Genomic DNA, 16,082 nt, shown 5'->3' on the forward strand with positions numbered 1-16,082 from the left:
GGGTTCATAAATTCAAAGTGTGTAAAGATTTTGAGTATAGTCCCTGTCTCTAACCTTTTCTACTCTTCCCTCCCCCATTTCTACTCCCCCCAAAAAAGGAAAGCTTGCAGCAGATTGTAGGATTTGACTCTGCAGCTAGAGAGAAGGGGATTAGGGCCAGAGCGGTGCAAGTTAAATTGTGCTGCATATAAAAAATGGGCGGATTGGTCTCCAGCTCCAGAGGCTGGTACCACCTTCCTTTCTAAAATAAAATCTCTCTGGCATGAAGTCACCGCCTATTCCACATCCGGTTTGCCCTGGGACGTATTACTACTGTCTTGGTAAAGAAAAATCTTTTGTTGTATAGCTGCAGATTGGATATTTGGAAGCAAATTTGGGTGTGAAGTCTTCGGCAAAGGAGCACGCAGAGTCCATGATGGCTCAGACCGCTCAGACCTAGTGAGTGAGAGGCAGGGCGAGGACGCCCCTCCGCTCCCGGCGCGCCGGGACTCGCGAACTCGCGCTGGCTCCAAGCTCTCCACGATTTTCTCTCGCAGACTTTTCCCGGGTCTTGAGCGATCCTGTGCCCAGAGGGGGCCCGAGGTAAGTGCGGCTTCGGACCGCAACGCTAGAGCTTTTGAATGAGGCTTTTGGTAGCTGGAGAGAAAGGAATGCTATAGAAAAAAAAAAAAAAAAAAAAGGAGAGAGAGAGAGAAAGAGGGGATAGGGCAAGAGCCTGATACCCTGATCCCCTAGCAGGTAGAAACAACGAATGTTTTTCTTTCAGGGTGAAAACCGCAGCGATCTAGGAGCATTATTGTGATGATTATTTACTCTTTTTCTTTCCTCCTTTCTTCAGCAGATTTCAATGTATGCCGTGGGGTGGGTGGTGACACGTTGATTCCCAAATCCCCCCCTTTTTTTTTTTTTTTTTTTTTGTTGTTGTTGTTGTTGCTAGAGGGAGCTGGGATGAGGTGGGGAGGGGCATTGGGGGGCATCGTCTAAAGTTAAGACGCTGGGATAGAAAACCTGTCTCGATGTTGCATGCTAGGGAGGGCACTCTCCTTCTGGCTGCAAAATGCCTCTTTCCTCCTTTTCAGTGGACGCTGCTGAAATGCCCTCTGGTGTAGGGGTCTCTCCCATTCTAAGCATGAAAAAATTCAAGTTATTTGATATGGGTGGCATGGAATATGGGTGTTTGGAGTGTGTGTTTGATGAGGGAAGATAGAAGGTGGAAAGGGATAAGGTGACAGCTTAGCGTTTCTTTTAAACTATTATGTTTGTATTTGCAAGAAACTTTCTTACTCAACTCAAGTGCCATGATAGGTTTGTTTTTCTCTTTTTAAAATGTCAGAGGAGGACAAAAAGCTATGTTACCTTGCTTGGGGATTTGTTTAGTTTCACTTACCTCTTCATGAATTACCCCCCCTTTTTTTATAAAGACCAACAAATATTAATAGGCTATGAGAACTTATTTTTCCTTTATAACGTATGTTGAAGATTGATAAAAAGGTGAATTATAATTATGCAATTTAGATGCAATATTTTAACATAAGGATATTTATCCAATATTTCTTGTTGGATTCATCTATGTCAAAAGCAGTACTAAATTAAGGAAAAACTATGAAGCTCACTGTTCTTATCTCTAGATCTAGACCACTTCACTCTAAACACATTAATTATGTTTCATTGCTACATACCTGTTTGGAGTGGTTTTTACTGATATAAATGATCCCAGAGAGCATGGAAAGCACTCGTGTAGATGTATTTAAAGGCATACTACATTAAACTATACAGTGCTTAATGAAAAATATGCTTTAAAAGACTTGCAATCCATTAATCACTGACCCTACTAAAGAGCACAGATTCAGGCGAGTGCTAACAAATTTTTAGCTTGAACCTTTCTCATATTGTGACTGGAATTATAGCATATTAAAAAAGTGTTACCATATCTGCTCTTTAACCAGGTAGTGCACTGATTTTTTAAGATTGTCTGCACAAATAAATTGTAATTTAAAAATTCTCTAAGCTTTCCATACTCCTCCATTCCTCCAACATCCCACTACCAAGTCTAAATTCAACAATCAGATGGTGATTGATTGCACTTTACCTAAGAGGGGGGAAAAAAAAAGAGTCCCTTATTCATGCAAAGCAAAGCACTCCAGTTTCCATCTGTTTGAGATGAAACATTTTCTAGCAGCAACCTAGCAGAATTTTAGAGGGCTTAAAAGATATGTGTGGGCATGTTTGCGTGCATTTATGTGAGTGTGGTTTGTGTGTGAGAGAAAGATCGGCACATGGCTTGACTATAAAGTGTGTCCTTTAGCCTCACAGAAGCATTAGTGAGCATATTTAACAAGGCAATCACAGGCAGGGAATACAAGCACGATTTCGGCATTCAACAGTGTGTTTCCTATTTTTTTTTTAAAGATAAATAGCAGTTGTTTCTGAAATCAAGGTGCATCCAGAATCCAAAGAATTCAGTCATCACAGCTTATTAACCTACCCCATCACTGCCTCTAAATATGCTCTCCCTGTTGTAGACACCAGCTGAAAATTTTCAGTGCACAGTTGAGTTGTGGGAACTCAAATCGGAAAGGTCAAATTTTTCAGATGATAAACAAGAAGAGACTAATTCAAACTATATGGGAAATTTAAAACCTAATAAAAACCAATTCCATTTTTATGTTGAGCAATGTTGTCACCTGAGAGCATTTCAACTTGTATTCTTTTTCAGGAGAAATTAAGACACTGATACATTTCTGAATGGAGAAATCGAAGGGAAAGTTGAGAATGGATGGTCCAGGTTTCCATTGCTTCCAATGAGGTGTCATATCCCAGTGAGGTCATTTCCTGACTTCAAAGCATTTATCTGAACTGCCTCAGTCAGCCCTAGTGGTTATAACCTGATGTTTCTTGCAAGAGACATTGATCTCTACTTGTTCTACTTTTCAGCTGCACAAGCCCGCAATGAAGAAAAGTCTGGGTCTCTCTGACTACCTTTGGGCCTGGACCCTCCTCCTGAGCTCACTGAATGGAAGAAGGTGGGGACCCTTTATTTTAAATCTGCATGAGAATTTCCATAACTTTTCGTTTATTCTTTCAGGGGGAAGAATTGTCCTTGGATGAATTCATGACTAAGGGAATTCATAAAACTTAACTGCAATGAAATTCCAGCTAATAAAGAAAAACAGTACAAAAAAATAATCATCTTATTTTTGTGTTGGTTAGAATACACTTAACATGCTTTAATTAAGGAATGTGTTAATTCAACACTTAATTCTGAAATTGAACTTTTCTCCACTGCTCAGTTGTAACTGAACAAAACATGAGGTTTCCTAATTCATAGAAAAAGTTGCCCCAATAAATGTCTGCATACTATGTCAGTTGATTTTCCAACAAGAAAATTTCTAGCCAGTTGTAAGGAGCATAGAGTAAACTTGTGACGATGTGGAAGGGGAATGTTTAAAATAATATTTGTAATTTGAAAGTCTTAAGTTTCTATAAAGGCATGTGCATTATGTTTTGAAACTCTTATTTACATAACCAATAGAAGTAGAACATGCTAGATGCATATTTAAGAACATTAGATAAAACTGAACTTCTCTATTTAACTACTGTTGAGACAACTTATATGAAAAATTTAATAATATAATTAACTATATCAAAATATTTGTTAATGATCCAATCAAGCATAGAGACATATTATAGTAGCAAAGACATAAATGATCACATATTTCCAATTTTTCTCTGTTTTTATATTTCTTGTGTAGTCCACTCCTGTGGCTCAAATGAAAGTCTTAGAAATATTATAAAAGCCTAAGTTTCTTCATAATGTAGTGAAAAGTGAACTCTCATGAGTTAAGGCAGAGAGATGGAATAGTCTGGAAAGATAAGGATTTAGGGGGATTTTTTAAATTAAGAAGCTGTCTATTTTTATTGTTTGCTCTTGTATGTGATTAAATAATGACTGCCAGATGAACAGGGAATGCATTATTGCCAGATACTCTTAATCTGAGGAGTTAAATGTTCTTCACTGCTTTTGAAAAATTATATGAAGTGTTACTATTGTAATGACCTGTAGATGGAGTTAGTGCACAGTGTTTTATTATATAGTGGTTCATATGGAATCAAAGTCAGGTAATGTAACAGACATTTCTCTACAAATTATATATTCAGTTTAGGAAACATTACATTGGCGTGAATGTTTAATAGCAAATAAATAATCTTGATCTTTATCCTAGGGTTATTCTCTGACAATTACAATTGGCCATAGTAAATTAGAATTAAAGATGAAGCATAACTTGATTAGAAAATCACATAAAAGAAAGATTACCATTCCAATTGGCATAACAGAACTGGTTTTCTGGGAGGCAGGGAAAAGTCTCCTTGGGCATTTTTATCCCAATGCAAATAATTGCTGAAAACTACATGTATAAAATAAAACCAGGGCTGGGGTGGCGGGGTGGGGGGGGAGTGTTTCCTGAATTCAACATAAGCTATAAAAACAAAGGGAATGCAGGTAGATAATAGACCATTCCAGATACTAGGAATCATATTAACAATATAATTTGCTCTGTCGTGTCACCCTATTTCATCTTTTCCCCCTTCTTATTTTATTGCTCCCTTCCTTAGACTACTTGGTCAGGCCCTCTTCACAACTGAAGGTGTGCTAGCATTTCTTTTCCACCTTTATCAAGATGACCTTCCAACACCCTTGAAAGATGCATGCACGCAGTTGGTTTTGTGACAATGAGTTGTTATAAGTAATCGCGTTCAGAAAACTATTTTTGCATTACTGCTGTCATCTGCTAATGAGACATCCTGGAAGACAAAGAGCTTGTTGAAAATTTGATTTCAAAATCTAGTGAGATGTTTAATTTTGCCAAAGGAAAGTAAACCCTCAATCTGGTGTTAATGTCAAACTTAGGATAACGTAAAATTGTTTCATAGAGGTACATTTCATACATTCCATATCATGAATAGCTTTTAGTTATAGTAGCTTATAGATTAAAGTTTTATCAGAAAAAATGCATTTTGCTAATATAAAATTAATTACCTAAATAAAAGTGTTTGTTTTTAAGCTGATACTTGGATTATATTTCTTGCTCCTGTCAAATAGGTGAATCCTGGTTACAAATATTACTATTTGTCTTAGATTTATTGGTAATATAAACACATAAGAGAGAAGCCAAAAGCATATTCAGTAAGAAGTAGGAAAGTGATGTTTTGGTGGCAGTTTCTTAGTTTACACTCTATGTTCATTTGTTTTTGTTTTTTTTTTTTGCTCAAGGTCAGAGCTATCATTGAAATATATCAATAAGTGTAATCCATCCTAAGATAGAAAACTCTTCTCTCAAAGGATTTTGGAGACGTCCTCCTCATCATTACATAAAATATAATTTAAGAAGCATAGATAATAGTGTGATTGATGTAATAAATACACAATATTTCAACTGCGATCACCATGTGGTTGAAATTCAAAAACTAGTAATGGTAAAGGCTAAAAACTAGATTTTCACATAGAAAGAGTTAAATAGGAGCAGTTACTCCAAATGGAAATAGTTTTAGACGAAAAGTTAAAGAAAACTGGGTTTTAAGTCCAAACTCTGCTTCCAAATGGCTGGGTTTTCTTAAAACAAACACTAATCCTGCATTACAGTTTAGTAAACCAAAAATTAAGATATTGAATCATATCTTTTTTTCAAGATATCTTTTATATCTGAGATAAGAAATATCAAAAATTCAATTAATTAGAAGTTTGAATAGACAAATTATGAAAATTGGTTCATAATCCTTAAGTGGAATGGAAATTTCACACTGATGTGAACATATAATTATCCTAAGAAACAAGTTTTATCTACTTTTCTCACCTAAATATCCTGAAAGAAAGTTAAAAACACAACACATATATATAAACAAAGAGGCTGAAGGAAGGGATGTTGGTAGGTGAAATTTTAGGATTTATGCTGCATATTAAATAAAAGGAAAACAAAGCTACCAATTATTGGTAGCTCATAAATACTTTTTTTTTTTTTTAATTTGGGAAGAAGCTTCCCGGATTTAGGTTTTTTTCCTAGCATGTGTTAATGTTCTTGCTTATCCAAAGAAAACATACAACATTGTATACATGTTGAGAATTATAAATGTAAAGAGACAACTCATTTCCTGTAATTTTCCTTTTGTTGTTAGAAATATTAGAATAAAGAGCATATCATCTATGAGAATAAGAGAAAATGATGAGGATTAATAGGTGGCCTTTTTTTTACTTTATCAGAAATAATTTTCAAATTAAGATTCAATAGGAAGGAAGTAGGAAAACTGGAGGAAGACTTTAATTGAAAAAAGATTTTAGTAGAAATGTATAATTTAGATATTGCCTCCCTTTATGTTTATTTTCAGCTATGGACAACCCTCATTACAGGATGAACTTAAAGACAACACCACTGTCTTCACCAGGATTTTGGACCGACTCCTGGATGGTTATGACAATCGCCTAAGACCAGGATTAGGAGGTGGGTAGTTTTAACATGTTTTTATTTTAGAGAACAGTATTAAACCTTTACTATTAAAACATTGCTCCCCTCTACATGAAAGTAATAAGAATGACAGCATGTGGCTTAAGGACTTACCCTATTTTTACGAGATTGCTCAATGTTAATTCAATTTTCCATGACAGTTCCATGTACATACCTGTATGTAGTAAAAGGCAGATTCAGACTTCTCATAAGATGAAAGAAATTTACATGTACTTGACAATCATAATTTTTCCATGAATGATCTGCTTTTACAAGAGGAAAAGTGGGGTAACATTTTCCCTTCCAGTCCAGAGCCTGCATCTCTACTTCATTCGGCATTGCTAAGTCTGCATTGAATTCAAATAGAATATCTCTGACTCTATTGCTCTAAATATTTGTTTTGGAATATTACATATCGATCCACTGTCCTGTGTCAATTATCCCCACCTCTGGGATAAAAGGTGAATGAGATAGATGGTAGTGCTTTGTTTTTGTTTTTGTTTTTGTTTTTTGTTTTTTTGGGTTTTTTTGTTTGTTTGTTTTTTGACTATGCCTTTAATTTAAGCTCTAATTTTCCATAGGGAAAAAAAAATGGGTTTTTATGATTTTCCAATTAATTGGCTTTACTAATGAATTTCTATTCATGAAGATAGCACTTAATAGTACAGTATTTATAACAATAGGAGTAAATAGTGCATGACATTACACACTTATTTGAATAACCTTTGAATAAGCTAATCAACCTACCTTATTTAGTTAGACAAAGACTAATGAAATCAAAACAAAATATTGATCTCAGGTAAAACAAGTGAATTAGGAAGTAAATTATTGTTCAAAGTCACATAAGAAACCAAGGTTAGAATCTCTGACTCCCACCTATAACTTATGCTTCACTTTCTCTAGAATATTTGCTTAAACTCTTTAATAGCAACACTTAAATTACAATTAAATGACAATACTAAAATTCCATCTCTTCTTTACCTCAACAGCAAAGAGATGAAAAGAATAAGAAACTTGAGTTCAATTTTTCATTTTAAAACCAAATGATAACGTGGATTTAGTATTTCTTTTAATACTTTGGGAGGTATAATCACACAAATATGGATTGTGGGTCTGTTTTGACGCTGCCAAATGCCCTTAGTGTCTCAGAGGTTTAAGGGAGACTCCTTTGTCATAGACGACAACTCAGATATATGTCAAAGGTCTTGCCTGGTGTCCTTTTTATCCCTCTCAAACATTCATTCAGCTTTGTATTCCACTTAGTTTCCCTTTACTCAGTTGTTTGAATACGAATCTTACGGAACAAAATGCATCGGTCACAAAATGGAGTGAATAAACATGTATGTGATATATTAATGGAAAGTCTGTGTATATCTAAACATCTGGAGCAGTTTCAGGAAAATTGTTCTTGGTTCATAAAATTTGAAGTAAATTACAAAGACTGCCGGAATGGGAGGGGTTACAAAAAGGAGAAAGGGTAATGATAATAACTTTAAAAAAGCAAGACTTTTTAAAGTTCTGGTGGGCATATGCATCTGATTTCTTTACTATTTCTGCTTCCTGCTCCAAGGTATCAATCCTTAAAAAACCAGTATAAATTTTAATACACCTAGAAAACATTGTCTTCATTCTAGTTCAGGAAATCCCATTTAATACTCTAACACGTGAATATGAGCATCCTCTATAAGTTCTATGCATGATTTTCAGTTTGCTAAACAATTTCACACATACTCGCGCACACACACACATACACACACCCCTTCTCTAATAATCAGCTATGTAGCTGTATTGTTTTTCGGAGTACAAATAACAAGCCCATGACTGCTCATGTACGGTTAATTATGTATAATAACTCTTTAATAAATGTGTATATTAATTATTTAATCAAATACAGTGTAAGCAGGAAGCATTTCTCCTACTCCTCATATGCATACCTAGGTCTTGGAGAGTCACACACCTTGAAGATGTATAATATAGACTAAGAATGGGTTGAAAAGCTAATTTGTAAGATTCAAGATAAGGGTAAATTTATTAACAGAAACAACTACATTAATTCAAGCTGCAATTTTGGTGGAACCTACTTCATTATCTACTTAATCTCCTCAAAATAACAAAAACAAACATGTATTTAAAGAACAGAAATAGTCATTGGCTAAATATAGACAAAATCTATTAATTTTGGTTGAAATGGATATAATATGATACAGTAATAGAGAATTCAAGGGCTTGGGAAAAATAAAAAGAATGGATCTGCTTTAACCTTTGTTAAAGATGTTTTTTGGGTATTTACGATTACTAGCAACAGTGATTTCTGAGGTTATGATAGACATGAAAACAAATTAAAAAGTAACTCAGATATTTTCCTCTATTTATATATTATGTATCAATTAAATCTGATGGATTTGAAATTAATGAAAAAGCCTTAATACTAATTTAATTTTTGTCATTTTTTTGGATTGCCTTTTCAGTCTTAAGGGATATAAAGGCATGCGTTTATTACATGTATATCCGAAGTCAATAATATGTTTAAGTATGTTTTGAGGATGTTTATCTGCCTTTAGAAAACTATACCTTAAAATATTAAGCTCAGTTTTTAGATATTTTATAAAACTTAAGCAACTACAGAATTAGAGAAAAATGTTAATACCATGATTTTGGGATGCTATAAATTGAAATTATTGTGTGTGTATATGTATATATATATATATATACATATACACACACATACATATAAAGCTGAATTATTTAATTTCATTTTTGTACCAAAGATTTCTGCTAAGCCAAGTATGACATGCATTCCCATTTTATAATTTGACCATTATAAAAATGGATTTTTTTCCATGATCCATTTTCTTTCAGAAGCAAAAACTATGTAGAGGAAATACTTGAAAGATTATCATTAGCTGTTAAGGGAGTAAAAATTTCCTCTTGGTAGGTTCATGATCACAGCTGGGATAATTTTCTTTTGCAAGAGAAAAGAGACCATTCTTTTCTGTATTATGATAAAAGTATGGCTTTATAAATATAACAACACTGTGCAGAAGGCAGGGATATTTTGTTCTGAATGTCCCCAAAAATACTGAAATGTGATAAGCTGAGACTTGAGACCAATGTAAGAAACTCTGGTATGTGACCTGTTTTTCAGAAACACACACTGGATCCAAAGGTGTAACACTGCTCTTTGGGATATACATCTCGGATTCAATAACTATGAAACAAATATATAGCGTAGTTCATCCAGGTGATAGAAATCAGTCTGCAGATATTGTAACCCTATTTTAAAAGGCTGCCATTTCAGGATCAAGAGCAATTCTGGAACAAAAAGTGCAACATCAAGAGAGATATCCCGGAAAGGACATTGTTTTAACTGATGTAAAAGCACTAAGAAGGATAGAATGTGTAGAATCCTAATATATACTCTATTCAGGAATGTAAAGAAAAAAGTATGTTGGCATATTCATATTTTTAAGTACAAAATTAATGAAGAAACCCTGTAAGTAGACTTGAATTGAAATAGTCAATAGCCAGAAAATACAAGTCAAAATTGTCAGTGATTGTTGAATTCATTCTCCTTTAATGTCTCTTTCTGTGAGGGCAAGGTGTGCCTCTTCCTTGCAACCAGGGGCTGAAGAACATTTTTGAAAGGCTTTTGCTTAAAACATGGTCAGAATAGAAGAATAAATTACTTAAGAGAAGGGAGAAGGTAAAATCCAGAAAATAATAGCCAGATAAGAAAAAGAGATGAGAGGAAAGCAAAAGAAGGTATTGAAAATAAGGAGAAAGAACAGAGAAAAGTGAGAGGGCTGGAGAATGTGAACGAGAGCAGCAGAGAGAAAATGCTAAAGGAGAGGGATCTGTTTTATGGGGATGGGCAGGCTCAGGTGTTCCTTGATTAATCAAGATTCCTCTTTTCATTTTACATCAAGACCAAACCAAACACTTTCTGAGAAAATCCATTTCCTCAGGATTTCTCCTTATTGACTATGATTCTAATAAACTAAAGAAGCCTGAATTTCCTCCAGCTTCCTAAAAAATTAAATGAGACTGCCCAAGAACTGCACCTATCTGGGTAAAATTTCAGCCACCATCACGTTGGCTGCCTGTGAACTCCAGGAAAAGGGGAGGAGAGAAACAATCCATAAACATAGATCTAAAACTGCACTCTGAAGCAAGTTTTCATAGTTTTGAGAAGTAATGCCTTTCCAGAGACATCATTCCCTTCCCCTCTGCCCCATTATCTGTATTCATCTGTCTTTCCTTTGAAAGAGTATTCATGTGTACTCATCCTGTGATAAACGGAAGGAGAAGTAAATAGTGAATAAGCAGGTAGGAATGTAGGTAGAGAATGAGCTTTACGTATTCCTACCATACCCTTCACATATATTTAATTACGAGTTTCTTCTTTTTCCAATGCATGTTATAGAATTGGGGGGATTTTGTTTTACTTTTAACTTCCTTGAAGGTATCAGTTAGATGAGTAGTTATAACTGGAATGTAGCTGGGATCTTTTCTCAAGTTATTTTAGCACTAACATTTTATTTAGCAAGCAATATATGTCTCAAAGCTGACTTACTCCTTAGATTCTTAATTTTCCCAATATTTGATTCTTATGCCTATATAAGATCTTTTAGATTTCCTTTAGTCCAATTATTATAAGACATCTCAGCTTTAAGATATAAGCATCTCCAACTAAGCAAGGAGACTGGGTTGGTTGCTACTGGCAAAGTGGTGTTGGCTTCTTGGGAAATTAGCTTGGGCTCTTGGGTTATGTTTCTTTACGTCGAAATAATAAAAGATAGAAATCTAAGAGTGCTGTGGGGACAAAAATTGGATTATCTTTTGTGAAATTTTGTGCAGCTTTGTAAATTTTATGTGATTACACTTTGTTCTACCTGATATTTTATGATTACACTTTGTTCTGCCTGATATGATACCTGATATTCATATGATCTTTTATTATTATGTTTTTGTATCCTGTGTGATGCTGAGATCAGAGGCAACCATTTTATTCATATTCACCTAACCTGAAACACACATTTTGTATTTGTATTAAAAAGACAGAATTTCCAAAGTGTAGAGGACAAGATATTTGAGTCATATTGTATTGACTTTCCATAAAATAAAAAGATTCTAAATTATCAACAGTACCCCAAAACATTTTAAAAGGTTAGATTTATCACATATTTGTTGTGGTGGTGATATTTACTTTACCAGATAATGGCTTTGTGTATTAACTTTTGAAATTCTGCTCTGGAATTCTTCTTTTTCAATTTGCTCTCTCTCTCTCTCTCTCTTTTTTTTTTCTTTTTTGAATTTTCTAAGCTTTTATTTCATGCTTTTAATGCAAGAAGTGGAGCAGATGCTCAGACTTTGGCATAATGCAATCTATTTCCACTGAAATACTATATCTAGACATTCCATAATTCAGCTGAATTTTAGAGAAAAAGCAGTTACCAAAAACCCAAGAGGAACTGTTGAAATGAACAGAGAGCACCTTTTAACCTTTACTGCCTGAGAAATCCAGTCAGCTCATAAAACCAGCTTGACTAGTGATTTCAACTGAGATGCCCGGAGGAATGTTCTAGCATGTTTAGAAACTTTCTGCTTCCATCTTTTCCTGTGGTATATGAATCACCTACCTGATCAGTGCCAAGCATTTCCTAAGATAAAATGCAGCCACTAAAACTGTGCTCAAGTTACAAAGACAAAGTTATTAGTAAAGGACTGTAGTTGATACTTTACACAGTTACTTATTTCCTTTTTATGTAGTTTCCATTTCCTATCTTGATTCTAGAACAAACATCGCATATTAATTGGTTTTTCTGTAGATTTTTTTTTTTTTTTTTTTTTTGCAGCTTGACTCTGAGTTCTTTATTTGAAAAATAATGTGGTGTTTCAGAGGTAAGAATCTCATTGTTAGTAGTCACAGGCTCTGCCATTTTTGAAAAACTTTAAAAAGTCCTAAGTTAATGCCTTATCCCTCCAAGATTATTGTATTATTTTTCTCATAGAACTAAAAATACTATAATGGGAACAGAGGTACGATGCCTCAAAGCTACTGCAGGTTATCCAATTTTGCTCAAGACTTATACAGACCTAAAGAAACCCATGCCTCCAACACAGCAATCACATCTTGTCTAAAGCTTCGCCATCTCCCAATAGAAACTGCCATGATGTAAGGAGGGATGGAAGGAAATTCTCAGTGGAGATGAGATAATCGTCTGCTCCAAGAAACTTTATTTTTATTTCCTGGGAGATTCTTGTAACATCTGAGTTCGTGGAACCCAAAAACACAAAAGGAGCGGGTACTGGTTAGACACCTTCATGTGTGATTCTTTATCCCATATCCAGATTTAGTAGCTGAACAGAGCCAAAATTAAGTTGTTCTACATTATCAGCTAGGGGAAATTGCCAACTATTCTAAAGAATTAAGGGAATGGAAATGAAGGTGAAGGAGCAAGGCGGCTACTCCAGGAAGGCTGGCAGAGAACTGAAAGGAGTATAAATGGATGGTTATGCAGGGAGCCCAGGATCATTTGTTTCCAAACAGAACTATTTCGAAGTGGGGTTTTAAGAAATACTTTATTATGGTGACTAATGTTAGCCCATTTAGTCTCCATAAATTACCTGCCTCTGTGAATTGATAGAAGCAAAGTAGCTTAAAGGAGGCAATAAACCTCCTTCCTCAGTTATCAGTACACAGAACTGGACCCAGTCAGTGCATGTTACTCTGAGTCCCTCAGTAAAAAGCATTTCCAGTGAAAATATGGCCAGTACTAAATGCAATAAATTGTTGTGATAGACATTACTAATAAAATACCACCTAAAAGTCTTCACTATTGATTCCCTCTTCCATTTTCTTTTTGATTATGGTCATTCTGACAATCCATGCTTCACACAGCATCAGCTGTCTCCTTAAACCACAGGTAACATTATTTCACGTCGTCACCCAAACGCTTCTTATTGCATCAGAATAAAGGTCACCTGCTCCTATCAGAAGCTCTTTAGGTACTGGCCCCTTTTACCTCTAGAGTGCCGTCTTGCACCATGATAATCAGAATCACCAAGCTCCAGAGATACTGGGCTTCCTGTTTCTTAAAGCACATTTCTTCTTGCCTCATATCTTTTGTCTTGCTCTTTTTTCTCCTTAAAATGACTTTCCCTGGATCTGCTCATCCCTGAATTTTTCTTATCTCTTAGCTTGCAGTTCAAAATACCATCTCTTCAAAAGACGCTATTTCAGAACTGATAAAATAGTGATCTGATATTCATTAGCGTAATTTGTGCATATGTATTTGTACACAATTATGTTTGTAATTCTGTCTACCTACCTACCTACCTATTTACCTCTGCTTCTAACACCATGCTTCTATCATGGTACAAGATGGCACTCTGGAGGTAAAGGGGCCAGTACCTAAAGAGCTTCTGATAGGAGCAGTTGACCTTTATTTTGATGCAATAAGAAGCCTTTGCCCATAATATATTTTACCTTAAACTATGAGATATGCTACAGAAGAGCAGGAACAATTACTCTTTTATTCACCAATGTATTGCATTACCCATAACAGTGTCTCCCTGGCACATAGAAAATAATAAATATTTTTGAATAAATTTATGTACCCAGAAAATATATTTCAGTTATTTTTGGCATTAATATCTTATTTGACTCTTACTCCAAGACAATGGAGTTGACTGTGCATTATTTCTTCATTGAAAAAGTGACAAAACAGACTCAGAGAAATTAAAGAATTGTACCTGAAATCACACAGTTCATTCTTCAGGAACATCAGAGTTAAAATCCAGAGAGTTTCGACTTTTAATCCAACGTGCTTACTACTTACTATACAGCACTGCTTTTCTCATTTATGCCTCAAGCACTAATCATCTTTTTGAATTATCACTTCAAAACATCTGTTACTTCAATGCTTATCAGCAGGATATCAACATTGTAGGAAATCCCCAGTAAAAGCAGATCTACTGCTGTCTAGCTGTCATAGAGGATATAATGTGGTGTGTGTATACATGTTTACACGTATGTATGTGTGTTTGTGTGTGTATGTGTGTGTGTGCTCATATGTTATATAAATAATATATATGTTGTATGTAAAACATCTTTGAAGGGTGTGCTTGTTTAAAGACTGATTTTGGTTGATTTATTGATCAATAACTTCAGTTACATGGATGCACTGTCTTAAGATATCCCTAATGACCGTAATAATAACCATCATCACATAATCTCAGTTTACACAGCTCTGTTTCATCTTTATTCCTTGAAAACTTGACCGTGAGTATACAGTTATCCTAATTTTAAAGAATCTTGATTTTTTTTTACACTGGACGGAGAAGGATTGTTGTGATGAAAATATTTGATTGAAAAAAAATTTCCTCATTAATCTGCCCTCTGAAGATTTTTTTTGCTCCTGAGGTTTTTTTTTTTTTTTTGTCTTTTTTGGGGCCACACCTGAGGCACATGGAGGTTCCCAGGGTAGGGGTCGAATCAGAGCTGTAGCCACCGGCCTACGCCACAGCCACAGCAACATTGGATGTGAGCCGCATCTGCAACCTACACCATAGCTCACAGCAATGTCAGATCCTTAACCCACTGAGTGAGGCCAGTGATAGAACCTGCATCCTCATGGATACGAGTCAGATTCATTTCCACCGAGCCAGACGGGAACTCTATCTGAGTTATTTTAATTGATTTCCATTTGCAGATAATTTCCTCATTACTTAAGAGGTTCATTCATGTTTAACTTCAGCTAGGCATGTAATCTTCCTAGATGAATTTCTTTAGAAGTCCCTGACTTACACTGTATGCTCTTAAATAGAATATTTTGAAGCATAAAAATATCCTGGCTTTTCTTCATGTGATCCATAGAAAGGGCTTGAGTTCTTTATAGTATTTCTAATAACACTTTAGAGTCTAATGCTAAGTCAATAAACTCTAGCTTTAGAGTATATGATTTAAACGCTAATGTTTCAATTTTTCTTATGTTATCTCCCCATCCGATGGGGATTTTAGGTCAGAAGGGAGAGGAAAGAGATAACATTTTTCTAGAATTGTGAAGAAGAAGGTTCCTCAACAATTTCCTGAGCTCTCAGCTAAAGCACATAGGTCCAAATGCATCTTCCACTTAAGCCTGGTCCACGAAAAGAGAACTTGATTTTAAGTCACCATTTTTTTTGTCAAAAAAGCAAGTTAACTATGCAATATTTACAACTTGGCTGATGTTCATTCACAACAGTTATTTTATTTTATTTGTCTTTTTAGGGCCACATCCACAGCATATGGAGGTTCCCAGGCTGGGGGTCTAATCGGAGCTGTAGCCACTGGCCTACGCTACAGCAATGCCAGATCCAAGCAGCATCTTCAACCTACACCACAGCTTATGGCAACACCAGATCCTTAACCCATTGAATGAGACCAGGGATCGAACCTGCAACCTCATGGTTCCTAGTCCGATTCGTTTCCACTGTGCCACGATGGGATCTCCATTCATAACAATTCTTTGTCTTGAACCTTTGTACACCAGTTTATAAACTTTATATCTTAAAGCGCAAATAACTTCCCATGACAAAAGGGAT

General features: G+C 35.2%; 1 protein-coding gene across 2 annotated transcripts in view; it reads left to right on the forward strand.

The window, feature by feature from the left end:
* The first annotated feature begins 221 nt into the window (after window positions 1–221).
* The window catches only part of GABRA1 (gamma-aminobutyric acid type A receptor subunit alpha1), a 65,996-nt gene continuing 50,135 nt past the window's right edge, over window positions 222–16,082 (forward strand). For both annotated transcript variants that reach the window (XM_047782322.1, XM_047782397.1), the window contains exons 1-3: window positions 222–582; window positions 2,935–3,023; window positions 6,382–6,494. In XM_047782322.1, coding sequence (XP_047638278.1) covers window positions 2,950–3,023; window positions 6,382–6,494 — 187 coding nt within the window. In that variant the 5' untranslated portion in view covers window positions 222–582; window positions 2,935–2,949. The remainder of the gene's footprint in view (window positions 583–2,934; window positions 3,024–6,381; window positions 6,495–16,082) is intronic.

This window comes from Phacochoerus africanus, chromosome 1 (assembly GCF_016906955.1).
Source record: "Phacochoerus africanus isolate WHEZ1 chromosome 1, ROS_Pafr_v1, whole genome shotgun sequence".
NCBI lineage: Eukaryota > Metazoa > Chordata > Mammalia > Artiodactyla > Suidae > Phacochoerus > Phacochoerus africanus.